This window comes from Corvus hawaiiensis, chromosome 3 (assembly GCF_020740725.1).
Source record: "Corvus hawaiiensis isolate bCorHaw1 chromosome 3, bCorHaw1.pri.cur, whole genome shotgun sequence".
Lineage (NCBI taxonomy): Eukaryota > Metazoa > Chordata > Aves > Passeriformes > Corvidae > Corvus > Corvus hawaiiensis.
Genome location: NC_063215.1, coordinates 3,568,649 through 3,593,748, shown reverse-complemented (window position 1 = coordinate 3,593,748; position 25,100 = coordinate 3,568,649). Strand labels below are relative to the sequence as shown.

The window sequence follows — 25,100 nt, the reverse complement described above, 5'->3', positions numbered from 1 at the left end:
GCTTAGGGGTATGAAAAGTAGGTGGGACGGGTGTCGACAGGAGGAAGGATGGAGGCAGGAGCAGGGAAGCAGACAGGAGGAAGGAATGAGCCGGGAGCATGGATGGAGCCAGGAGCAGGGATGTAGCAAGGAGCAGGGATGGGAAAAGGCGGGAAGCAGTCAGGAGCAGGGATGTAGCAAGGAGCAGGGATGGGAAAAGGCGGGAAGCAGTCAGGAGCAGGGATGGAGCCGGGAGCAGGGATGGGAGAAGGAGGGAAGCAGGAGCAGGGATGGAGCCGGGAGCAGGGATGGAAGGAGGGAGGGAGGCGGGCTCCGGGGGCGGGCAGCCGGCAGGATGCTGTCACGCCGGGGGCGGGCCGGCCCGGAATGACTCAGCCTCCGGGAGCTGCCCCGGCCGTGGCTACCGAGCGCTCGCGGGGCCGTGAGTCCCGGTGAGTCCCGGTGAGTCCCGGTGAGTGTCGGGGACGCGCATAAGAAGCGCAGCGGGCGCGGGTGCGGGCGCGGCGGCGGCGGGGACCGGTAAGGGAGGGGATGCTGTGGGGCGGGGGGAATGGGGCTCCCCCTTCCACGGCTCCGTGAGGGCCACGGAACACCCGCGGGGACAACAGCAGCAGCGTCTCCCGCTTTTTGCAGTGGCGTTTTGGGGGAATTTTGTCCGTGGCTAGTGCGGGGTGCGAAATGCGGCGTGAGGGAGGGGGATGCGCTGCGGAGCAGTGGTGCGGGTTGTTGCAGGGAAAATGAACCCTCAAAACTCGTCAAACCTTCAGGAAGGGTCGCGGGAGGAGAGAGGAAACCTTGTTTTTATGATAGAGACAGGAAAAACGCCGCAGCCCTGCTCGTCAGCTGACGCCGAGGTCGGTTTGGCACCCTGGGAACGTCCCGTGATGCACAGCCCAGCCTGGTTTGGACCAGGACCATGGCTTGGGAATGGCGCTGGAGGAGCTGCCGTGCATCTCTCTGGCCTGGAATGAATCTCTCGCCCCTGTATCCCACTCTTAGGGATGCTCTGCGGGCGTGGTGCAGCAAAGAGCGCTTCCTTCTGGCATTTCCCTCTGGGTTGCAGATGAAGGGAAGGGATTTCCGTAGCACGGGGTGTCTGGGGGCTTGTGCAAGATTCCGGTTAATGGATTGGTCTGTAAGAAAAGAGGAAAAAAAAATCAGTGCAGCTTCACTGGGGAGTAATCTCGTGCTTTGTGTGCATGGAAACTGCAGAGGTGAGTGCTGTAGCTTGTCTCAGGAGGGACTTATTTTGTCAGAGACAGCAACCAGGTCTAGTAGGGTTGAAATTAGATGATCTTTAGGATCCCTTCCAACCCAAACCTTTCTAGGATTCTGTTATCTGACCTGTGCCAGTGATCTGGCTTTGCTAGAAGGGAATAAGTGTGGGGAGGAGCGCCTCATGTTTTTTTCACTTGAAGAAAAAGTAATTCAAGCTTTGGTAATGCAGCGAGAGCTCTGATGAAGTCACCAGACCACGGGTTTGGTGCCGCCGAGCTCACCTGGTGACACAGCAGGCTGAGCTGGATCGGGATCCACAGCTGAACCTTTATGGCTTTGCTTTGTTTTGGCTCGGAGTCACAAGCCCTGGCAAAGAGAACAAAGGACAAAGCTCGGCACGGGCGAACGGCTGGTGCTGAGCAGGACACATGGCTTGGGCTGTGCTGAGCACCCCTGGCTCTGGAGGAGTGGGGGATGTTGTAGAAGGGAGGGTGGGACAGCTTTTACCTTCCTCAGAGCCCTGGAGAAGGTGTGGATGCCTCTGTCTGTGCCTGCAGGGGGTTGGCCCAGACAGTGCAGGAGCTGGGAGATGCTTCAGGGCTGTGACTTATCTGTGGTCTGACCTGCCTCGGCTGAGTCATGTGAGCTGGGCTCGGAATAGCCGGTTTGGGGGTTGGGTTGTTGTAGTTGTTGTTTTCCTTAAATAAAGTTAAATGGGACTTGTGGGCTTTGATTTTGGTGCAGAGGTGAAGGGATTTGCTGCTGTGGGCACTGCCTTGGCTGCTGGGAGGGCAATGTGGGATCCTGCTGATGTCTGGAATGACAGGGTTCAACTATCAGGAGCTGTGTTCATGAGAAAACAGGCAGGGAGCTGCCCCTGGCTCCCAGATGCGGTCAGGAGGGATGGAGACGGCACTTGGGTGGTGTCTCCTCCTTCCCTCCTCCTCTGCGACAGCACAGAGGGCTGTGGGTGGATGCTGCAGCACCAGCACAGCCACAGCCCTTCGGGTGCTCTCCTCCCTCGCAGGCTGCAGCTGCTCTGAGCAGCTCCTGCAGAGCCTTCGGCCTCGCTGCCCCCTCCTCGAGAGGGGCTGCACTCAGCTGGCTGAATCGTGAGTGTCTTGTCCCACCCAGGGTCAGGTGTGCTGGTGGGTGTTTATTTCCTGCTCATCCTTCAAGAAATGGCATCAGCAGATGCTTTGGATCCCAAAGTACTCTCTGGTCTCAGTCCAGGGGAAGGTGGAGCAACCTGAGGGGCTCTTTGCAAGCCCCAGACATCCTCCTGCCACCACCTGGGCAGTTCTGCAGGGTGAAGCTGCCCTGTCCTGGGAAGCCTTGTTTCTGTTTCCAGCCTGATGGGCTGTGGTGGGATGAGAGCTGTGGATCAGCCTTAGCCAGTGTTATCCTGAAACTGAGGCACCTCTGGAGACGTTGGGGGTGCAAAGGGAAGGGATCTGCTGGGGTTCCTGGAGAAACTCCTCTGACCTGTTTGCTGTGCACCAAGGGCCACAGATGGTGGGGTGCAGCAGCTGTGATGCAATTTTGGTTTTGGGCCTGCTGCTCTGGGGTTTAAACGGCTGTGAGGTTTTAGGAGGAGGAGGGGTGTGAGGAGGAGATAGCGGTGCTGGAGGAAGCAGCAGTGTGATAACGCTGCCAGGGGAAGCTCTTGCTGCTCGGATCAGCTGGGACAGGGGGGTGAGGGAGGAAATCAGCAGCTTTTTCTCGATGTAGGGTCTTGGGGGTTGTTGTGGTTGGGCTGCACGTGACCCGTGGCTGGTGGGAATCTGTCCTGCCAGTCCTGTGCCTGTGTGTCCTATTTATAGACCTGCTGTACACAGGATAAAGCCAGGGAGAAGGGGGGCTTAGAGAGGAAAATATCCCACGGCATTGAGGATTTCCCCTTCCTTTTCCAGACAGATCTTGGGATACCTGGTGCCAGCTGAGAGTGTCAGCTGCCCACCACCCCAAACTTCACAGCCATAGGAGACCTCGTAGAATAATAGAAAGGTTTGGGTTGGAAGGGATGTTTAAAGGGCATTTAATTCCAACCCCTCTGCCACAGGCAGGGACACCTTCGTATATTTTAGCTGTATATCAGGTTGCTCAGGGCCCCCTCCAACTTGACATTGAATGTTTTTTGGGATGGGGCATCCCCCATCTCTTGGGGCAACCTGTTCTAGTCCCTCACTGCTGTCAGAGGGAACAATTCCTTCCCAACATCCCATCTATCCCTGTCCTCTGGCAGTGGGAAGCCATTCCCCTTGTCCTGTCCCTCCATGCCTTGTCCCAAGTCCCTCTCCAGCTCTCCTGGAGCCCCTTTAGGCCCTGGAAGGGGCTCTGAGGTCTCCCTGGAGCCTTCTCTTCCCCAGGCTGGACACCCCCAGCTCTTTCATGACCCATAGGGAGGCTCCATGCCCACAGGAGACTTGGCAAGAGGGTTTTTTTTTTTTGCCTAAAGATCCATCTGGCTCCCAGCTATTTGCTTTGCTGGGTTTGCTGGCCCTGGGCCATGTCCGTGGTGCAGATGCAAAGCAGCAGAGCTGAAACTCTGCCTGTTGGAGGGGAAACTTCTGGGATCGATTTTCAGTTCGGTTTCGGGTTGCCTGGAGTGTGTGGTCTGGTAACCCGAGGCCGGGAGATGTCCCGTGTCTGTCCCTCAGAAGCTGGGTGCGAGCAGAGCAGCGCATCGATGCCTGGCAGGGTGGTTTTCAGCCTGTCAGCAGATTAACAAACATCCTGCTGGAAAAAACAAAGTGTAATCATGTGACTTCAGGCCTCAAAAACGCCTCCTGCCTGTGCTATGGGAAACACCGAGCTGACTGCAGGAAGTGCAGAGGATTTTGCGGGTTGATATTTGTGTAGGTGCGTATTTTATTTAAGATTTTCCATTAAAAAGGTGCTTCAGCTCAGGCTAGTTACCTGCAGGCTTCCTGTGGCCTGTCGTAGGCAAAAAAGCACAGTTGCATTAGAAATGTATATTTATTTTCCTGGGTGTAACCTGCTTCCTGCTGTGTAAGCAAGGGAGCACTGCCAGCGAGTCCCTTGCCTGCAGGAACCTCTAAGCAAAGAAAATATTCATGAAACCCCTGCAAACACGCATAAAACCCTTTCAGAGAGGTGAGATTTAAGAGTGGGAGGACCCATGTGCTGCTGAAACTCTTTTTGGGTTGAGCATCCTGCTGAAAGTGCAGAGAAGGGGGAACAAATAAATAAATGGTGGGAAGGAGGAGTGGGAAAGGAGGAAAAAAACCCTTTTATACAGTGAGCTGCAGCCGCCTGGGCTCGCTGCTGCGAGAAAGTAGGACACTCCTGCTGGGTTTTCTACTCTGGAAAGGCTAAACTTGGCTGGGAGTGGGTGGAAGCAGCCGGCAGGGAGGTGTGTGTGTGTCTCCCATCCCCATCCCCTGCTCATCCAGCTCTGCTGCTGTGGGGCTGCCGAGCTGCTGGCAGGAGCTGCGTGTCCGGTTTAAGCCCGGGCTTGCAAAGGTGATTACACGTTGAGCTTGATGAGATGAGCAGGAATTAAAGCCTGGATATCTCTGCCATGGAGGATCCGAGGTCCGGGGTGGATGTGGGGCTGGTGGGAGGGAGCTGGGAGGGTTTGGAGGAGGAGGAGGGTGCCCTGGTGTGTTTGCAGAGATAAAGGAGCTCGTGGCCTCGTGATGTGTCTGAGTCAGGGGTGGGGACGAGGTACAAGTGGCTGCTGGCGCTGGAGGTTAATTTGGAGTTGGGCAATTCAGTGTGAATTAGGTTAAAGGAGAGCAGGGAAACCAGGGAGCCCTGGAATGTCTGTGGGCTGGGTGGTGCTTGTGCTCCTGCATGGGAGGCTCTGGGCCATTCTTTCCTGTTCCTGGATTTCCTCTGCACCTCTGATCCCCAAACTTTCCTTATGCCCTGCACCTCTCTGGAGAAAAGCCCCAGTGGCAGGGGAGCAGGGGACAGCAGCCACAGACAGCTCTGGTGAATGCTGACCCCCCCTGTGCATGGGCAGGGGGTCACACCTGGGACTGTGACCCCAGTCTGGGTCCCCAGGGCAGCAGGCTGGGCAAAATGAGGCTGTAAAGTCCAAAAATGTACTTTGGAGTAATATCTTTAAAGGGAAGAGCAGGGCCAGGGCCTGTCAAGTCTCGTGCCTGAAGTTTGCTGTGGAGGTGGGATGCCACTTACTCCTTCTCCTGGTCCTTATTCTTCGTTTTTGTGGAAGTAAACACAGGTTTTAATACCCTCCAAATCCCTTGGATCTGCTTCAAAAGGTATTTTCCTGCTGCTGCTAATCCTGTAGTGGTCAACAAACAAGGCTGCCTTTATCTGATTTCTCCTGAGCTGCAGGAGGGGGGTTGTTACTCTGTTCCTGTGTCTCTCCTGACCTTTGGGGGAACTGGGGATCTGGAGGGACACCTGGTGCAGCCACACATTTTATCCTCCCACGTGTTGCTGCAGCTGAGCCCAGTTTGGGGATGTTTCCAACAATGCTTCAATCTGGCTGCAGGTGGAGTGTCCTGTTCCGTAGCCAAGATGTGGCCGTCCGTGTCCCTGCTGTGTGTCCTGGTGGCCTTCGCCAACGCTCGCAGCGTTCCCTACTTCCCTCCTCTCTCCGATGACCTGGTCAACCATATAAACAAGCTCAACACCACCTGGAAAGTGAGTACTGGCCTGATGATTTGGGGATGTTTTTTTGGATGCACTGCTGACAGTCTGCATGTGGGATTTCGTGGCCCAGCTTTGGGAGTGTCACCACGGTGGTGACATCAATCCAGCCTTGTTCCCAGCTGACTTTTCCAGTGAGGTGATGTTCTCAGGGGTTCCTGCAGTGACAGGGGACTGTGGAGCTCCTCCTTGGAGCAGAGCAGGATGGATTTGTGGGGTAGGAGCAATGTAAGAGGAGGAAACTCTGCAGGAGGCTGGAAACAAGCAGCGAGCATCCAGTTATTGGTGACCTGTCCCTCCTTGGCCCGTTTGCTGTGCCCAAAGCCTCGAGCTGGACCTTACTGGTCCTGATGGGCTGATCCTGGCCTGTGTTCTGTGTCTGTAGGTGGTTGGCTTTTGGCCCCTGGGCTGTGCAGCAATCCCAGACTCTGGTTGGGATTCAGGGAGCTCTGGAGCACCAGGCTGTGGTCCCAGCCATGCTCTTGGCGGCTCTGGAGAGTTGTGTCCCAATTCTGTGTGTCTCTTCCCAGGCGGGGCACAACTTCCACAATGCTGACATGAGCTACGTGAAGAAGCTCTGTGGCACCTTCCTGGGTGGGCCCAAGCTCCCTGAGAGGTGAGTGCAGGGAGGAGAAGGTGGCACTGCAGTAAAAGCTTGTGTGGATCTTCCATGAGCACCTGGAGTGGGTGAGGGGCTCTCCTGGCAGGCTGTGGGCAGCAGGGTGGACATTGGTGGAGCTTGGTGGACCTTGTTCATGGAATTAAGCACGGAGCACACGTGAGGGGGAAAATCCATCCAGTGTTCTGCCAGATACTTGAGCAAGTTGTGCAATTTGTTACCCTTGAAAGTGAACCCGCCAGAGGAGCTGCTGACCTCCGCTGAGGACATCACAAGTATTTATGCTCCTTCTGTAAGCAAACAACAGCCCTCGTCCTCCAGGTCACCTTCAGAGGAGGTTGGAGAGTGCAGTGCACCCAGTCGTGGGTCGCTGCTGCTCCTGTGACAGCGTTTCCCTCTCCTCACAGGGTGGATTTTGCTGCAGACGTGGAGCTGCCTGATAACTTCGACTCGCGGACGCAGTGGCCCAACTGCCCCACCATCAGCGAGATAAGAGACCAGGGCTCCTGTGGCTCCTGCTGGGTAAGGATAGGGGTGGTTTCATGTTGTGTTGATAAAATTTGCTGGGCAAAACCCATGCTTTTGAAATTGCTGGTGAGCCCCCTGCCATGGGCAGGGACACCTTCCACTTTCCCAGGTTGCTCCAAGCCCTGCCCAGCCTGGCCTTGGACACTTCCAGGGATCCAGGGGCAGCCACAGCTTCTCTGGGCACCCTGTGCCAGGGCCTCCCCACCCTCACAGGGGAGAATTCCTTCCCAATATCCCATCCATCCCTGCCCTCTGGCAGTGGGAAGCCATTCCCTGTGTCCTGTCCCTCCATGCCTTGTCCCAAGTCCCTCTCCAGTTCTCCTGGAGCCCCTTTAGGCTCTGGAAGGGACTCTGAGGTCTCCCTGGGTTTTTCCAGGTGAACAGCCCCAGCTCTCCCAGCCTGCCTCCAGAGCAGAGGGGCTCCAGCCCTCAGAGCACCTTTGCTGCCCTTTGTGGGGGGACGCTGTGGGATGCTGCAGTCTCTGAGCTCCTGGGTGGCTTCTCCCAGCCAGGCCATGCCTGCTGCACTCATTTCCAGGAGGTTTCCTGATTTCTCTCCCCTGACCATCTCTAATGGGTGTTTTGGGGTTGCCCTCAGGCTTTTGGTGCCGTGGAAGCGATTTCAGACCGGATCTGTGTCCACACCAACGCCAAAGTCAGCGTGGAGGTCTCAGCTGAGGACCTGCTGTCGTGCTGTGGCTTCGAGTGTGGCATGGGGTGAGCTGCTCCTGGTCCTTGTGCACTGGGAAGGTGGTTGGGAGGAGCAGGGACAGACCCTGGAGGTGCTGATTGCACCTCCCTAACGAGGTGCTGAATGTACCTCCCTAACGAGCAGGAAGCTCCTCCAGAGGTTTGTGGGGTGGATGAGGGAGTTAGGTGGGAACAGAAAGGTGATTCCAGGGACTGACAGTGCCTCTGGGACACATCCTGCCCTCAGCATCGTGGATGGTGATGGCTGCAAGCACACAGTGATGCTGTCCCACACAGAGCTGGCAGCTGCCGAAGCTAAGGGAAAGATCTTTCATCGTCCCAGATCCTTGGTTTTCAGGCACTATGGCTTTTCCAGTTGTTGAGCACAGGGTGGGGAGTTGAGTCTCCAAGTCCTGTTGCTGCAGGCAGCAGAAGCTGATCAGGGACCTGGTAAGGAGGCACTTTGGGATGTGGAGCCATGGGTGTTCTTGGTTCTCTTCCTGAGGCCTTGGTGTCTCAAGGCAAATCCCAGGGAAGGCAGGAACGGACTGAAAAAAGGTTTTATGTGCCCGAAGCTTCCCTTGAACCATCACAGGCTGGCTCCATTCCCCTGCCTCTCCCAGAATGGGATGGCTGGGGCTGGAGCTGGTGCCTCTCCCCCCAGGTGCAATGGTGGTTACCCCTCCGGCGCGTGGAGGTACTGGACAGAGAGGGGCCTCGTGTCCGGGGGTCTCTACGACTCCCACGTGGGTAAGTCCTGGCAGATACCTGTGGGAAAGCAGAGGAGCATCTCTGCTTGGTTAAGGTTCATGTTTTCTGGGATGCTTCGCTCCTGGTCTGCATCCTTGTGGCTGTTCCCTCCTTCAACTCGAGCACCTCTGCAGCCCCAGCTGGCTGCTCCTGCCCCCATGGCTCCTTCTGGTCACTCCTTTGGGACAAGGGTCCCTGAGCAGCACCCAGAGGCAGGAGGCCCATTTGGGAAGGGAGCCAGGAACCCTTAACAACCTCCCAGGGTTCCTGTTTCCATAGCAGGAATGAATCAGGCTGTGAATTTTGTGTTGTTGCTGGTTTTGAATCAGTTCAATACACTTTGGATGAGGTGGGGAGTCTTCCTGACAAGTTTCCCCTTCAAAAAATAACTTCCAGACTGGAACCCTCTGCCTCCTCCTGGCATGACCATCAGTTGGTTCATGTTTCCACCTTTTCCATCACCTTTTGGAGAGCGAGGTGGTGGGAAGCAGGTCTGGAGGGAAACCCGTTGCTGATGGAGGGATTGCCCATCTGGCAGGCGAAGACCTTCTCCTGCACCCCACTGATTTGTGGGGTTCCTGGGGCAGAAACGCCCTTTCTTGGGGCTTCTGGTGCCTTCTCCAGTGTGGCTGTTGGGATCTTTGGGGACAGCCAGTTGATGTCACCTCTGTCCTGGACAGGCTGCCGGCCCTACTCCATCCCACCCTGCGAGCACCATGTCAATGGCAGCCGGCCCCCCTGCACCGGGGAGGGAGGGAGCACCCCGAGATGCAGCCGGCACTGCGAGCCTGGGTACTCACCCTCGTACAAGGAGGACAAGCACTATGGTAAGGGAGCTGCTCTTTGTGGCATCAGGGCGGGCTTGGCAGGACCAGACCCATCCCTGGTGGTTATTTCCTGTGCCCTGTCCCTGGAGGCTCCAGTCTGGTGGTCCTGGAGCAAACCTGAGCGGGGCAGATGCACAGTTTGTGTTTGCTGAGACTCAGCTGGGAAAGGGGGAACTGGTGGAGCTGGTTTGAGTCCTCATGGTGCACGTGGCTGGCTTGAAGAGTGTGGTGCTGAGCCCCATCTGGTGTCAAAGCCAACTCCAAGTCTCCTTGGCAGCAGCCAGCCTGGTACATTTAGGATAATCCGGCTGTTTCCTGGAGATTTGTCTTCTCCTTGAGCCTTTTGGGTTGTTTTAAAAAGGAGGATGTACAAGGAGAAAATGTCCCTTCCCACTAAAGCTGTCTGGAATAGGTCTGTGGGTACAGAATAGGACTCAGATTAAATAATTCCCTGTGGAAGAGTGCTGGCTGGAGCCCACTTTTCCTGCCTGGCTGCGTCAGGAGCCTCTGGAGCAGCTGGGTTTGAGTTTAACCTGAATTTAGATGTAAGAGGCCTCTTGCAGGGTCACACTGAGCAGGCTTGGTCGAGCCATCCTGTGTGGCCTGACAACGCCATCCTAATGGTGGGAATTCTTTTCCTTTAAGGCATCACATCCTACGGCGTCCCTCGCAGTGAGAAGGAAATCATGGCTGAGATCTACAAGAACGGCCCAGTGGAAGGAGCCTTCATTGTCTATGAGGATTTCCTGATGTACAAATCAGGTGAGCAGCAGCACTGGGACTGTGGGGGGAGCCCTGTTCCCTGCTTCATCCATAGGGTCCCTTTTTTTGTGGCCCTGGTCTGTCTTCTCCAGTGTGGGAGGAGATGTCAAGCTCACACTCGAGTATCTGGTGTGGCAAGGACGTGGGCAGATGCCATCTCCTGCATCCATGGGTTTATAGCAAGGGGGAAAGGTGCTTGGGACTGGCTCAGGGAGGGAGCCCTAATGGGAACCACCCCAAAGTCCAGCTGACAGCAACAGCTCAGATTTTAGGACCTCAAATCTCTTGTTCTGATCTGCCTTTGAGCCCCTTGGGGAATGTCTCTGGTGCGTGCTCAGCTGGTGCTGAGTGTCAGTCACAGAGTCATGGAATGGTTTGGGTGGGAAGATAATGATTAAAAAATCATCTCATTTGAGATGAGGAACATGGGCAGGGACACCTTCCACTCTCCCAGGTTGCCCCAAGCCCTGCCCAGCCTGGCCTTGGACACTGCCAGGGATCCAGGGGCAGTCACAGCTTCTTTGGGCAACCTGTGCCAGGGCCTCCCCCCCCTCACAGGGAAGAATTTCCTCCTAACACCCAACCTAAATCTCCCATCTTTTAGTTTAAAACCTTTCCCTCTTTTCCTATCACCATCCCCCCCATGCGGAACTCCTTCCTCCAGACTCTGCACTAAGTTTCAGTTTCGCATTCAACCAAAAGCCCCTCCTCAGCCTCTCTGGGGGTTGTGATACCGGCTGTGCCCCGGGCTGTGAGCGCTCTGCAGTGTGCACATTTTGGGGTGTTTTTCCCTTGCAGGGGTCTACCAGCACGTGTCTGGGGAGCAGGTGGGAGGCCACGCCATCCGCATCCTGGGCTGGGGCGTGGAGAACGACACTCCGTACTGGCTGGTGGCCAACTCCTGGAACACCGACTGGGGGGAAAACGGTGAGAGCCGCCGGGAATCCCCGCCCCGTTCCCGTGGTGGGATGATGGATAGGTGGAGAGGGTGACTTTCTTTTTTTCTTTTTTTTTGCTCTTGGTGTTCTCCCAGGCTTCTTCAAAATCCTGCGAGGAGAGGACCACTGTGGCATCGAGTCCGAGGTTGTGGCCGGCATCCCCAGGACGGAGCAGTACTGGAAGAGGATGTAACTCTGATCAAACCACAAATAATCCTGAGTCCCTGATGCTTTTAACTGATAGCGGGTTGGGTGCAGAGACCCCCCCTTCTAAAAGAGACTCTAGTTCAGGTTACTTTATTAAAGCTTTTTATCTTTTTTTTTTTTTCCATTTTTGTTGGTTGGGGTTTTTTTTTTGTTTTGTTTTAAATTTTTGGGTTTGTTTTTTAAATGGTATGGTGGAGCTGGAGGTGGAACTGCTCTCTGGCAACCTCCTGCTCCTGGTGGGTCACAGCAGGACATTGGGGGCATTCCCTGCTCAGAGGACTGCTGGAGAGCTCACTGGCCTCTTGAAATTTGGTTAGCCTGGACCCCTTCCAGCCCAGTTTGCTACTGGGAGGGCAGGAAACAGTAGCTTTGTGCTGGGATTAGGGACTTGGTGGGGCAGCAGAGGTGGATGCTGCTGGAAAGCCATGGCTAGGGGGGACTGTGCACCCCCAGATGGGTTGATCTGACTGTTACCACCTGAAACAAGCAGGGAAGAATTTCCTGTGAGTGCGTGCCTTGAATTGGCTAAATTCAGACCTATCAACGACAAAATACTGCTGAACTTGATGTGGGGGTGGCTCTGGCCAGGGCTGCCTGCCCCAAGTCCCTCGTGCATCACCTGCTCTGCTCCATCCTTCTGGCTTTTCAAACCACTTCTTCCTCAGCTGTTCACTGGCTTTTTTATCTGCTGTACTCTGGGGTTGTTGATGCTGGGGAAGGGCCTGGCTGGAGCTCCATGAGCCTGTGATCAAATATCCTGCAAGCAGCTGCAAGGGAGCTGGGAAAAGCAAAGCCCTTCTCCTCCATGGCTGAGCAGCTTGATGTGTGCAGGTCATGCCTGGGCAAGGGTGCAGCACCCAAATGTGGGGTGCTTTGGGGCTGCAGGTGCTGAATGTTGAGATGAGGGATGGTTCCCAAGTCTGCTGCAGGCAGCTCAAGCAGATGCTTGGAGGTGTCTCACTAACTTGGACACAATTAAAGCTTTTTTTTCTTGAACCACAGGCATTAAGGAAGGTAAAAAACCTTATTTTTGTTACTGGGGGAGGTGTAACAGGTTGTGTACAGGAGGAATCATGCGATTTGCCAACACTAATATAGCGAAGAGCTTTTTTTTTTTTAATTTTAAAGCACAAAATCTATTACTGAGCTGAGGCTACGGGTCTGAAACGTGTGAAGCAGGTTCTCCATGCACTGTAAAATAGCCCCTTACCTCTGCTTGCTCAGACACCAGTGAGGCAGAGCTGTGCTGTATTTGGCTGGAACACCTGTGCCAATAAATGATTTCTCCAGTGTCTCGCCTCCTGGCCCGTGGTTGCTTCTGCCTGACTTCCACCACCTCAGGTGGGTGTCTGGTGTGGAAGCCAGGTGAGACCCTTGTGTCTTCAGAGAGTGGTTTGGGTTGGAAGGGACCTTAAAGCTCATCCAGTTCCACCCTCTGCCATGGCCAGGGACACCTCCCACTATCCCAGGTTGCTCCAAGCCCTGTCCAACCTGGCCTTGGACACTTCCAGGGATCCAGGGGCAGCCACAGCTTCTTTGGGCACCCTGTGCCAGGGTCTCCCCACCCTCACAGGGGAGAATTCCTTCCCAATATCCCATCCATGCCTTGTCCCAAGTCCCTCTCAGCTCTCCTGGTGCCTCTTTAGGCATTGGAAGAGGCTCTGAGGTCTCCTTGGATCCTTCTCCAGATGAACACCCCCAGCTCTCCCAGCCCAGCTCCAGAGCAGAGGGGCTCCAGCCCTTGGAGCATCTCCGGGGCCTCCTCTGGATTTGCTCCAGCAGCTCCACGTCCTTCTGCTGTTGCCCCAGGGCTGGAGGCAGCTCTGCCGGTGGAGTCTCACCTGAGAGGGGCAGAATCCCTTCCCTTGTGCAGGTGTCAGTGCCAGCCCTGTCCTGTGGCCCTGCTGGTGACAGCCACCCCTTGGTGTGTGTGCTGGTGGGGGGGAAGGTGCTTCCACCCAGATCAGAGAACACCCAGGACTTCCAGCAGCCCTGAGGATGCACCAGGGCTCTGGAGCACAAGCCTGCAGCCCAGGGCTGTGCCACCACTCCTTTCAAGCTAAATTTATGGACCCTCAGCTGTCCCCCTGGTTAAAATTCTTCCTCCAAGTCTGGCACACGGGGCTGTACTTTGATACCCAGAGCTGGCACCAAGGGAGCACTGGAATTTCATGAGCTGAGGGCTTGTAACTTGTGGGGGAATCACTGGTATAAAAGAAATGACAGCTGAAAAAAAAAAAAACAAAAAAAGATGATCCAACACTTTTTTTTTCTTTTCCCAAAGAAAACTTTTAATTTCAACAAGACGGGAAGCTGCACAAAGAGAGCTACTGCGAGTTTCTGTAGAACAACAGCTTAAAACTATCTACACCAGGAACTGTGGAGTAGGGGTTCTCCTTCTGAGGAACAGCCTGGCCACAGGGGCTTGGCCTCACAAAGGCCACCACCCTGCCCCTGGTAGCTCTGTCCTGGACCAGGCCATGGGCTCTCACTCCCTTCACGCAGCATTTGATGGGGGTGGGTAGGGACCTTGAAAACAACAATCCACCCCAGGAGAACAGGACTTGCCTTCAGAATGCTGTTTCCTCTTCTAAGTCCAGCCTGGTGTGTTTGAAGACAGCACTGGGAGCCTCTCCCAGCTCACACGTCAGTCTGACCCAACGCCAGAGCCAAGTGGGCCAGGGAAACCCGCCCTGGTCACTCCCTTGGTGGCTCTAGCCTTCCCAGTTCAGGGCAGGGATCACTCCTGCCCCCCCAAAAGGCATCCCATAAGGGACAAGCAAGGTGCAAACTCTCGCTCCCCTGCCTTGCTCTGCCACAACCACACATCCCCTGGGGCTGAGTTCATGCAGAGCCCAGCACCTACAGTGGAGTCAGGCCTGGGGTTACGAGCTCAGGGCTGTGCTGGCAGCTCCCTTCTCATCTTAACCACCTCCCCACTGCCGAAACCAGAGCTGTGTCACTGCAGGGGCCATCTCTCCCAGGGCAGGGAGCTGCACAGCTGCCTTCCAGCTGGGGCCACATTCAGGTGGACAGAGCACCTCACCTCCCATATATTTAACATTAAAAGGGCTCATTTCAGCATCCTTCAGCACAACAGAAATGTGACTACGGCCTCTGCTTGTTTCCCGGCTGCAGGATGTCAGTCACCGAGGGCCAGAAGGCAGCCAGAGGTTTCTCCATGGATGAGGAAGCATGTTCCTCTCCCGGCTGAAGCAGCGTCCTTCCAGCACAGAGCAGGCACCAGAGGTGAGGGAGAAGAGGCTGCCTAAGAAAGGCAGGCACAACCCTCAGGGTTTTGCTCAGCTCTGAGCTGGAAAGATGCCTCAAATCTCATGGAAGAAAAGAAACAACTGGAGTTTCGATTTCAAACCATCCTAATGGGGGGGAAAAAAAAAAAAACAAACCCAAACCAAAAATATTCAGGTGAACAGGAAAAAAAGGGGAAAAAGAAATACTCAACCCCAAACACTGAGACTCCAATCAGCATTTGCAGCCATCCAAGCAGTCAAGCAAGGGCGGTGAGGATGGAGTCCAGCAGTGCCACACTGTCACCCCGGGGCTGCAGCTCCCCGGTGTCCCATCCTTGTCACCATCCCAGTGCCAGGTGCTGGGCCACCCCCACAGCAGGGGACGAGGAGCCTCCTGCCCCCGCTGCCCATCTGCCACCACTTGTGCCCCCACCTGGCTGCTGCCCTTCAGTTGTCCCCTGCCTGCACGTACTCCTCGGCGGCCTTGGAGAGGGTGCTGAGGTACTGCCAGCTCAGGGCCGCCAGGAGCATGGCACAGGACAGGTAGATGGGGGAGTAGTGGTGGCGGGAGGCCACGGGGCTGCCGGGCAGGCTCGCGGCGCGGATGGAGGCGATGACCTGCTGCGTCTTGTTGGACGAGGGGTCCGTGCTCGGGATCTTCTGGTAGATCTAGGGGAGAAGGGAAGAGGAGTTATGGCTCCCATAGGGAGTTTAGGAGGCAAATGGGACCAGGCTGAAGTTTTACGGGCTGCTTGTCACCCTCAACAGTGACCTCGGTGGTGGAATGCCATGAAGTAAGGGACACCTGGATGGGTCCAGGCCCATCTCCCTTGGGAAGTGCACTAAGCCAAGCTGCCTCTTGAGGGCACCCCGTGATGGGACACGGACCACCACATGGGCCTGGACACGATCTCCCAACCCCTGGTGGCGTTACTGGGACCAGTGGTTGTCACCCTGCAACTCTCACTCACTGTATAGCTCACCTCAAACCAGTGGGGACATTCCTGCCTGGAAACAGCCACATCATCACCTAATTCTGTGCTATTTGGGGTTTTCTTCTCATGGCCTTTGAGATACTCGTCTGCAGGAGTCTGAGCATGGTGGGCACAAGCAAAGACCCTCTCCTGGGCTAAAGCCCTGCAGTGTCACTGTCCCTTGCCATGGGATCAGCCAGTTCACAAGGGCAGCTCTAATAACCCATGGTTTGGGGTTTCCCTGCTGCAGAAGCAAAGTCTTTTTATTTAACAGCCCTCAATGGAGTTGGGGAGTTTGGGGAGTGGGGTGGTTTTTTCCCATTAAATCACCCACTGGTTGGTTCTCCACGTGAACTTTTAACCTCCACAGGACTTTGAAGTCAGGAATCATAAGGTCCCCCCTGAGCCTCCTTTTCTCCAGGCTGAGCCCCTTTCCCAGCTCCCTCAGCCTCTCCTGCTGCTCCAGCCCTTTCCCCAGCTCTGTTCCCTTCTCTGGACATGCTCCAGCCCCTCAATGTCTTTCTTTTTGTGAGTGGCCCAGAACTGACCACAGGGTTGGGTCAGGGGGACAGGCACTGCCCTGGGCCTGCTGGACACACTACTGCTGGTCCAGGCACAGACCAAGGGTACGTTCAAGGGAACACATCAAGCACAGTCTGGTCCAGGCCAAAACTACATCAAGGTCACCACTCCCCACCACCACTGAGCCAAGGAAGAAATGAACAGATTCCTATGTATTCCCAATTCCACCCCAAGAACAGGGACAGGAACAGCCAGAAATGACTCAAAGCCAACTGCTGAGCCTACCTCTTCCACGTACTGGTACATGATGGCTTTGACAGCTTTTATGTTGGTGGCATCCATCATGAGGGTGACAGCCTGTCCCTTGCGGATCTTCACCACCCCCCTGAATACCTGCTGGTTGTTGTAGCAGGCAGCCAGCGTGGCAATGGCCATCACCTGAGGAGAGACAGGAAGAGCCTTTACTGCACTGCAAGGAACTTGCCGAGGGGTCACCTTGTCCATAGTGACATCCATGGACTGGAGCCACAATCTCAACAACAGCAGAAATGACAGGAACCAAGAAATAAAAAAAACCAACGATACAGAACCTCCTCCAACTCCAACTCCTCACCAGCTGGGCTGCAGAGGGTGAGGGACCACTTGGAAGCTCAACTCACCTGGGGGATAGCGCAGAAGTTGAAGACACTTTGGTTTCTGAGGCGGGACAGGTAGGTGAGGACGTCGGGGACGTGGTGGAGGGCGTTGGTGATGAGTTCATTGAGGCACTGCACGGCCACATCGATGTTCTCTGGCTTGGCAAGGTCCGAGAGCTTCTTGGCGTATCTGCTCCAAACCTGAACACCAAGATAAGGGCTCAGGAGTTGGAGGGTGCATCAATGTCATCAGAGAGACACCACGTCTGGGAGAACAACAAGAAGCACCAAAAACCCCCACACAACAGCCTTGGAGCATCACTGGGATAAGGAAAAGCAGGAAGGGCAGGCTGTGGAGATGTGACAGTGGCCTTGGTGTACACAAAGAGCTTGTAAAGGAGGAGGGTGCAACTCATCTCCACATCTTTCCTAGGTAGGGCAAGAAAAAGGTGAGTCACACATCAAGAAATGCCCTGAGAGGCAGCTGAGCCACATGGAAAAGGGGGAGAAAAAATCTTGGACATCATGTCAGGCACAGGCAGAGCTGATCCTGCTTTTGGGAGCAGAACAAGTACCCTCCTGGGATCTCAGCCAGTCTTATCCTCCCTCATTCCTAGAGAAAACCTAGCAGAGAGGAGAAAAAGCTGCCTAAGTAGTTCTTGGCAGTATGGGGTGACATCACCTTGTCCCCACATCTGTACCCAGAGAGCTGTAGACAGATGCCAGCCATCTGTCATCAGAAGAACCAAGATACACAGCCAAAAGTAGAGATTTGATGAGGTTTTCCCTCACCTCTCTGGGCCAGAACTCCCTTCCCTCCATCTGGTCCTCCAGATAGTCACGGATGATGTTGGTTTTCTGTAGGAAGAGGCCCATGGAGTTTGCCAGATGCGTGTCCTGCCCCACGATGGAATCTTCCAGCTCTGACGCAGAGAAGAGACGGGAAAGGCCAATCCCCACCAGCCCAGCAACGTAGTGACAATACTGCCAAGGAGGTGCCAAGTTGGGAAAGGGTGGGGAAAAAACAAGGTAAGAGGAGCAGTTACAAAGAGCTGCCTGTTTGCCACAGGGAGTTTTACAAAAAGCAACTGACAGTTCATCTTATGCAGGTTCTCATGGCCCTCCGATGTCTCAGCCTTCCCATGAAAACAAACAGCTTTTCCCAACAGGGATGCTCTGTCTCCTCCTTCCATAGTGACAAGGTGGACCCTACCTGGAAGTGTTCAAAAAACTTGTGGATGTGGCACTTGGGGACATGGTTCTGTGGTGGCCTTGGCAGTGCTGGGGGAATGGTTGGACTGGATGATCTCAGAGGGCTTTTCCAACCTTAACTCCATGATCCTACTCATGCTCAGTCCATTCCTCTGTCTGGGCTGACTCACCTTATCCCACTCATGCTGAGAATCCACCTTCTTCTCCAAGAACTCTGCCATCCCAACGCCCATCTTGTGGCAAATATCCGAAATCACATCCTGGTAGACCTTGGACAGGTTCCTGAACTCCATGGAGATCTGGAGCATGGTAAAAACAGAAAGAGAATGTTCAGGCAAAAAAGAAACAACAGAGCTCAACATTTATCAAGAAATCAGAGAAATACTATTTACCAGGCTCTAATATTGCCCTGGCTGGAGATCTGGGACAACTCCCCCAACCTGAGCTGTTCCAAGGTCCTTGGAGCTCAGGCTCAGCCCATTCCCAGTCTAAACAGGACGGTCTCTGGCAGGAGATCAGAGACAGCAAAGTCTTTGGGAAGGCTCTGTGGCCTTGGACTGGTGTCATCTGGGAGCTGCAGGACAAAACTGACTGCACTTGGTACACAGAGTTGTTTTCCTCTGTAACTTGAGAGCATTCCATCGCACCAGCCACGGGAAAAGACCCATGGGAGGTTTCTGGTGTTCTGTTCTCCGGAGCCCTCTCCAGCTCTGGCTTCACAGGGCACATTTTGCACAACTGGCAAGGCACCAAGCAGTGAGGGAAGTGTGAAATCCTTCTGCTGCATGTCCAGTAACGTGATCATGGAATCACAGAATGGGTTGGGTTGGAAGGGACCTTGAAGAACTTCTAATTTCAACCTCCCCGCCATGGGGCAGGGACACCTGCAGTGTCTCCATCGCTCTCACACTAAAAAAAAAAATATTAAAAATGCATCCTCACTTTCCCAAACCTGTGGAGCATCACGTTTTATTGTGCTAAGCTATTTCCTCCATCAGTGGGTGACTGCAGCCAGCCTAGGGTTTGTGTGCAATAAGGGTTTGTCAGTAAAATGAAAGTATCCACTCTGCTTCTGTCTCTGTGGCTTCAGTCCCCGGCAGAGAGAAGCACAGCCTGCAAATGCACCTCTAGCAAATATTATTAGAAGGTTTTCAATCTGAGCAGGGTGAGGCACTGGCAGAGGATGCCAAGAGAAGTTGTGAATGCCCCCCAAAAATCTCAAGGCCAGGTTGGACACAGCTTAGAGCAACCTAGTCTAGTGCAAGGTGTCCCTGCCCCTGGCAGGGGATGGAACTGGATGAGCTTTAAGGTCCCTTCCAACCCAACTATTCCATGGTTCTACAATTCTGTGAAAATTAAAATCACACCTGAGCACGGATTGCCTCAAATAAGTAACATATACACCAAGAGAGAACAGCAAAATGCCACAAATACCTTCTCAAAAGCTCCTCTAAAGCCAAGCCACTGACATCGCTACTGTATCCCTACACATCCAGAATCCCAACACAGACATCCCCTATAACACTCCACCCTCCAGACAGGACACAGCCATGATCATCCCAGGGCTGAGCAACAAAACTCACAACACACCTCAGTTCTCCAAACAATTACCCATTCCCACTGCTAGGGAAAGCCTGAATAGGGTAAATTAAAAATGGTAAAAGCTTGAACAAAGCTTCCTCAGAAAATGAGATGCTCCTCACTAGAACTATTATATTTTTTCTTAAACAGAACAAAGAAAAAAACCCTGAAGAATCAACTCAATAATAAAAAAATCAATGCAATATTGTTACCAATAACAGTGAGGGTGCTTTTTGTCTTATACCATGGAATTATCAAATGGTTTGGGTGGGAAGGGACCTTAAAGCTCATCTCATTCCACCCACTGCCGTGGGCAGGGACACCTCCCACTAGGGACACAGGCAATGCACAGTGTTGGGCAACAACTCCAAATCTCTCTCCACAAGACAATGGTCATCCACTCTTCCAGCAGAGGAGGCAAAAAGCTGGATCAGAGCTGGCACTTTTCCACAGCCAGATCCCCTCTGACTCACAGAGCTGCAGAGTGTTTGGGTTTCTCACCCCAGCTCGGCACCCAGCCCCACAGGGAGGTGATGGAGCCCTTGGGAAGAGCTGTGGGACTGAACAAGCTCTGCAGGCACCACATGGAAACAACCAGGCACCCAAAGGTGCCACGAGGAGCAAGGAGGAGGCTGCCTTACCGTTGGGAAGTCTTCCAGCACCTGCCGGTCCTTCTCCTTGCTCTCCATGTACTTCCAGTCTGGCTGGTAGAGATAGGAGTGGAACTCGTGCAGCATCGGGACCTTGACATCCAAGGGGATGCTCATGTCATCCTCTACAGTGTCCAGGGCACGGAGAACCAGGTAGAATATACAGACTGCATGTCTGGGAGGAGAGAAAAAACAGTAATCCTTACTTGGGAGTGCCTGTGAGGGAGGACAAACAGCTGGGATTAACCAGAGAACCTTTAATAGAGACACTTGGAGCTCAACATGACACACACCGGCACTGCCAGCTCCTTGGTGCCTTTGGAAGATACCAGCCAGGTGAGGAAATCCAGGATTTTCCCTCACGAGGAGAATTACAGCATGACTTTGGGCTTTCTAAGATGTGTATCAGGGAAAGGTCTAGGCCTGTGACCAACCTGAGCAGGGAAGACCTAACTCTGCAAGCAAGGCCAGCGCTCAGCTGGACCCAGAGGACAGAGCCTGAGGTCGGCTTATTGGAAAAGCAAACATAAAGTAGGGAAGAGGGACAAAACCAGGTGTGGTTTTCCCATCACTTCCCCCTCTCTGCACACCTTTTATCCTGTTGGGGGGGAACAAAGGGGTCACACTGTGCAACAGGAACATTAGGACTGGCAGGAAGAGCCAAAACCACCCTGTATTTTCTATCTCCATGAACAGGACACTGGAGGCAGCCCATGGGTCCCAGAACCCTGGCAGGAAGCTGCTGCAGAGCCACGTCCCCTCCTGCTCCCACCACCCCCGCCTTCCCTATCCCTGCTTCCTTCCCCATTCCCTGCCTTCCCCATCTCTGCTTTGACATTTCTGCAGCTGAAGCAAAAAAAAAAACCCAAAACCAAAACAAACAAATCCAGATGGCAAGAAATGCTGTTTGCAACTCCAGGATTTATATAAAATAATCCCCAGACCTCCATAAGCACAGGGATATACATCAAGGAGACAAGGCATTTATTAATTGTTTAACAAATGGAAAGTAGTCTGCTAAATGCTAATTACCAGGTGACAGTGCTGTCCTCCTGGAATGAACACGTGCAAGCAGTGATTAAGCATCCAGGGAAAACTGACTTGCTCTCAGAGCCAATACTGTTAAATTTGGCTCTTTTTCCTCGATTAAAAGGGTATTTAACACCTCTGTCAAACCACATGAGCAGGCAGCTCTCTCATGCTCCTGTTTCTTTGCATGACTGAGTTTTTCCATTTTTCCATTCCAGCTGGGCTGCAAACGTTCATCCAACAGGATGCAAGTGCCCAAGGCTCCAACCCGCTTCCAGGAGCCACCAAGAAAGGCAGGGCAGAACCTGAAATGCCATCCCAGAGGCACCTCTCACAGGGGCACCATGCCCAGGGAAGAGCCAGCAGTAATTCCAGAGCCCAACACAGTTAAAGCACTTATTTAACCCCAATTCTGCATCCAGACCTCACCTGCCTCCCTAACTTCCATCACATACTGAATTTAGATCCGTGGCAATTTTGGCAAATTAAATGAAGGAATTCTTTGCTGTGAGGGTGGGGAGGCACTGGCACAGATTGTCCAGAGAGGTGGTAGATGTCCCATCCCTGGAAACACTCAAGGTCAGGCTGCACAGGGCACAAATGCAAGCACCCACTTCCCAAGAACAAGTGTGGATCTTCCACAGCTCAAGCTCCTGCCCCATCCTGCCCAGGTAAGGAGGTCTCCTTTCTTCTTGTGAGCACCTGCAGCCTCTGTTGAACCTTCAGGAGTGGATCCTGAAGGGTCCCAAGGACAGGCAGGACCATGGAACTGGCAGCAGAGAAAGGCAGGAGCATCCCTCTTCTCCTCTCCATCACCAGGAGAGGAGCTATGAGCTTAGATCATAACTTTTTTTCACCAGCAGCAGTTATGATGCTGTTGGCTGAGCCGTGGATGAAACTGCAGTTTTGAGCCTCCCACCTGCCAAGAAAACACCATAATCATGGAGCAACGAGCTGGATAGGGCTCTGGCCAGCAAAACAGGTGGTCTAAGGGGCCAAAAAAAGCCAGAAAGGAGGAACCAGACATTTCATCTCAACTACCAGCACCCCGTCTGGCCAGGGAAGCACTGCTCCAAGCACTCCTCCAGAAGTTCCCCATTTTCCAGCAGCCCTTCTGGGATGCCTGTCTGTAACCACAGGGGCTCAGCTGAACTCCATGATGGGGTCAACATCAATGCAAGCACTGTTCTGATCCACCAAAATTAATTCCTTCCATAAGGCTGCTGCTCCACCTATTGCTATATCCTTTTGTACTTCCTTTGTTTGTCTCTAAATTCTCCAGCAGAGCTTTGAAAATGAGTCTCTCCCTATCCACTACTGAGCCAGCTGTAATCCAACCACCATCCCTGCCCAACCGTGGGTTGCAAAGATCCGGCAAGAGCATTTTTAGGATGCCAGGCAGAAGTTTCTGTGCCCTGAAGGGTGATGCTGATCCCAGCGGGCTGCACGGCAAGGATTAAAGGACAAAAAAAGACAGACAGAGAAAACTGCAGGAAGCTTGAGGCAAGCACAGGGCAGGCACATTGCTACCAGGTTTCACAGTGTTTTCTTAATTTTTTTTTCTTAATTCCTGCACAGAAAAAGCATGGAAAATTAAAAGCTTAATTCTTGGCCCCAGTTGTACTTTTCCACGCAATTCCAGCCAAACCGCTGAATTTCTCTGCCTTTCCTGTCAACCAGGCTGCAAACAGCGTTTCATAAACACAGGACACAGCTATGGGGCACCATCCAAAATGCCAAACCAGGGCTCAGAAACCCCACCGATCACCCAGTATTTTTGGGGTGGTGCCTGCAACTGCGTCCGGAACAACTTCCAGAACCACTAAATTTGATCATCAACCCATCTTGGGATTCACTGGAGATTTACAAACTGAAATCAGCAATTACCAAACGAATATAAGGAATTACATGGAGAGTAGTCACATGGCACGAGGCCCACGGGCCAGCTGAGCTTTACTTCTTCTGTTACTATTCCCACCTGGAGCTTTCCTGCATGGGGCAGCAAAATTTGCACAGCAAAAAATGAGTGTGCAACAAACTCCCGGCGACAACTGTGCAGGTTTTGAGGCAGCTGCTTCCAAAAGAACCTCCCAGGCAAGGCCCAGACCCTCAGTCAGCCCCAGGTTTTTCCTCGCCTCCTCCCTCCAGCCTTTTGTCCAGCTCCAGCCTTGGCACTGCCAGGACACATTCCCAGGGTGTCACACAGGGCACAGAGCCAGGCACTGTGTTTAACAGTCTGCTGGCCAGGAGGCTCAGCCCAGACACCCAGTTTAGAGGGGGGGATGTGGTGCAGAGAGGAGATGTGGTACAGCCAGCTGGGACGTGAAAAATCCCACGTCCTGCTGCACGGGGTGGGGCTGAGCTGAGTGAGCCCAGCCAGCTCCTGATAGGAGAGGGTGCATGTCCCAGCAGCTCCCCTAGAGAAAAATGGTGTTTGGGGGCACTGCATGGGCCACCTCCTGCCAGCTCTGCTATTGGGGGCATCACACCCACCAACTCCTAGGGAGACCTGATACTGGGGGGCCACTGCACCCATTGCTCCCCAGTGCTGGACTGGCATTATACCCACCAACTCCCAGGGAGGAGAATTACCACCACCACCTCCGGGGGATTCCCGGTGTCAGGGGGGAAGCTGCACCCACGCCCTCCCGAGGACTCCCAGTGTTGGCGTGGCGTCCCATCTGCCACCTCCCAGGGACACCCAGTTCCAGAGGGTCCCCCCGCTCACCGCAGCTCTCCGTCCAGAGCCTGGATGACAGCGGCGAAGCTGCGGCTGGTCTGGTTGAGGTACCGGTAGCAGGTTCGGAGGCCGCATCCCAGCGAGTCCTGCGGGCAGAGCGGGGCGCAGGGCGCGGGTTGGAGGCGGGGGGCGGCGGGCGGCGGGGCCGGGGGCGCCGCGGGGGCTCCGCAATGCTGCTGCTGCTGCTGCTGGCCCCGCCGCCGGCCCGCTGCCCGCGGGGGGTTCCGCGGCGGGGACAGGGTCAGTGTCCGCCGCAGCACGGACACGGCCCGGGAGCTGGCCGCCATGGGGGCGCGGCGGCGGCGGGGGGCTGCGGCTGCCCCGCCCCCAGACCGAAACCCGCCCCTTAGCCCGCCCCTTAGCCCGCCCCGTCTCGGCTCCGCGGCCGCGCCGTGGCCGGAGACGGGGCCGTGTAGGGACAGCGCCGGGGCCGTGCGATGTGCGGAGCCCCGGGGGATGCGCGCAGGGTACCGGCACCGAGAAGTGCAAGGGATGCTCGGAGCCGGCGACATGCTCGCAGGGTACCAGCACCGAGCACGGGGCACCTAAAGCCCGTGGGATGCAGCGATGCACAGGACGCGCAGAGCCGGAGGGATGCACGCAGGCTACGAGCAACGCAAGAGGATGCCCGGAGCCGGTACAACGCCGGGAAGCACCGAGGCCACACACAAGGGGCACAAAGCCGGGCTGGTCCTATACACGCTGGACATGGGACGGTCACCCATGGCAACACCGTATCCACACCCGGACATGACAGTCTCCCCACCGGCGGCACCTCGCACGGGTGACAGCGAAGCGCATCCCGCCGCCCGCGCATCCCTCGCCGCTCACCGTGTCCATCCGCGGCATGACGGCGCGGTAGCCGCCCATCTTGAAGCGCAGCAGGTTGTAGATGTCCTCGGGGTGGCCCAGCCATTTCCGCAGCAGCTCCATGGGTGCCGCCGCGCGCTCCCGCCGCCCCCAACCCGGCCGCCGCTTAACCAGAAAGGGCGGGGCCGCGCCAGCCCCGCCCCGCAGCCAATCACAGCGCCCGGTGCATCGTTCGGTGGGGCGGGCGCGGCGCCGATTGGCGGAGGCGCGCTCGCACCAGGGCAGCGCCAGCCAATAGGAAGGCGGCGGGGCTGGTGTGACGGCCGGCCGCGGGCGCTGATTGGCGGAGGCGCGCGTTAGCACGGGCGGAACGGGAAGGAGCCGGCAGCCCGGACCCCCGCGGGTGAGCGTGAGGGGAGCGGCACCGCCATGGGGCGAGGGGAGGGCTCGGGACGGAAGGGAGCTTGAAGACTTTCCAGTTCCAAGCCCCTGCCACGGGCAGGGACACCT

The 25,100-nt window shown here is 55.0% G+C and overlaps 2 protein-coding genes across 6 annotated transcripts; one reads left to right on the top strand and one right to left on the bottom strand.

Annotated features, from left to right (window-relative positions):
• The first annotated feature begins 340 nt into the window (after positions 1–340).
• Positions 341–12,478, top strand: CTSB (cathepsin B). Of its 5 annotated transcripts, none has more exons than XM_048297526.1 (10): positions 341–441; positions 5,708–5,859; positions 6,396–6,481; positions 6,892–7,006; positions 7,611–7,729; positions 8,367–8,452; positions 9,133–9,279; positions 9,925–10,041; positions 10,840–10,968; positions 11,075–12,478. In XM_048297526.1, exons 2-10 carry the CDS (start codon positions 5,734–5,736, stop codon positions 11,170–11,172), a joined length of 1,023 nt encoding a protein of 340 aa, XP_048153483.1. In that variant the 5' UTR covers positions 341–441; positions 5,708–5,733; the 3' UTR covers positions 11,173–12,478. The 5 variants fall into 5 exon arrangements, with proteins under 5 accessions (XP_048153483.1, XP_048153482.1, XP_048153485.1 ...); XM_048297525.1 differs by having other exon boundaries at positions 343–451; XM_048297528.1 differs by having other exon boundaries at positions 354–431.
• Positions 12,479–13,436: 958 nt separating this feature from the next.
• Positions 13,437–24,764, bottom strand: FDFT1 (farnesyl-diphosphate farnesyltransferase 1). Its single transcript, XM_048297529.1, has 8 exons — positions 24,612–24,764; positions 23,769–23,866; positions 20,003–20,186; positions 17,951–18,079; positions 17,361–17,552; positions 16,593–16,769; positions 16,219–16,371; positions 13,437–15,106 (listed from the first exon to the last, which is right to left on the bottom strand). The coding sequence occupies exons 1-8, from the start codon at positions 24,711–24,713 to the stop codon at positions 14,885–14,887; spliced, it is 1,257 nt and encodes a 418-aa protein (XP_048153486.1). The 5' UTR covers positions 24,714–24,764; the 3' UTR covers positions 13,437–14,884.
• Between the last annotated feature and the right edge of the window lie 336 nt (positions 24,765–25,100).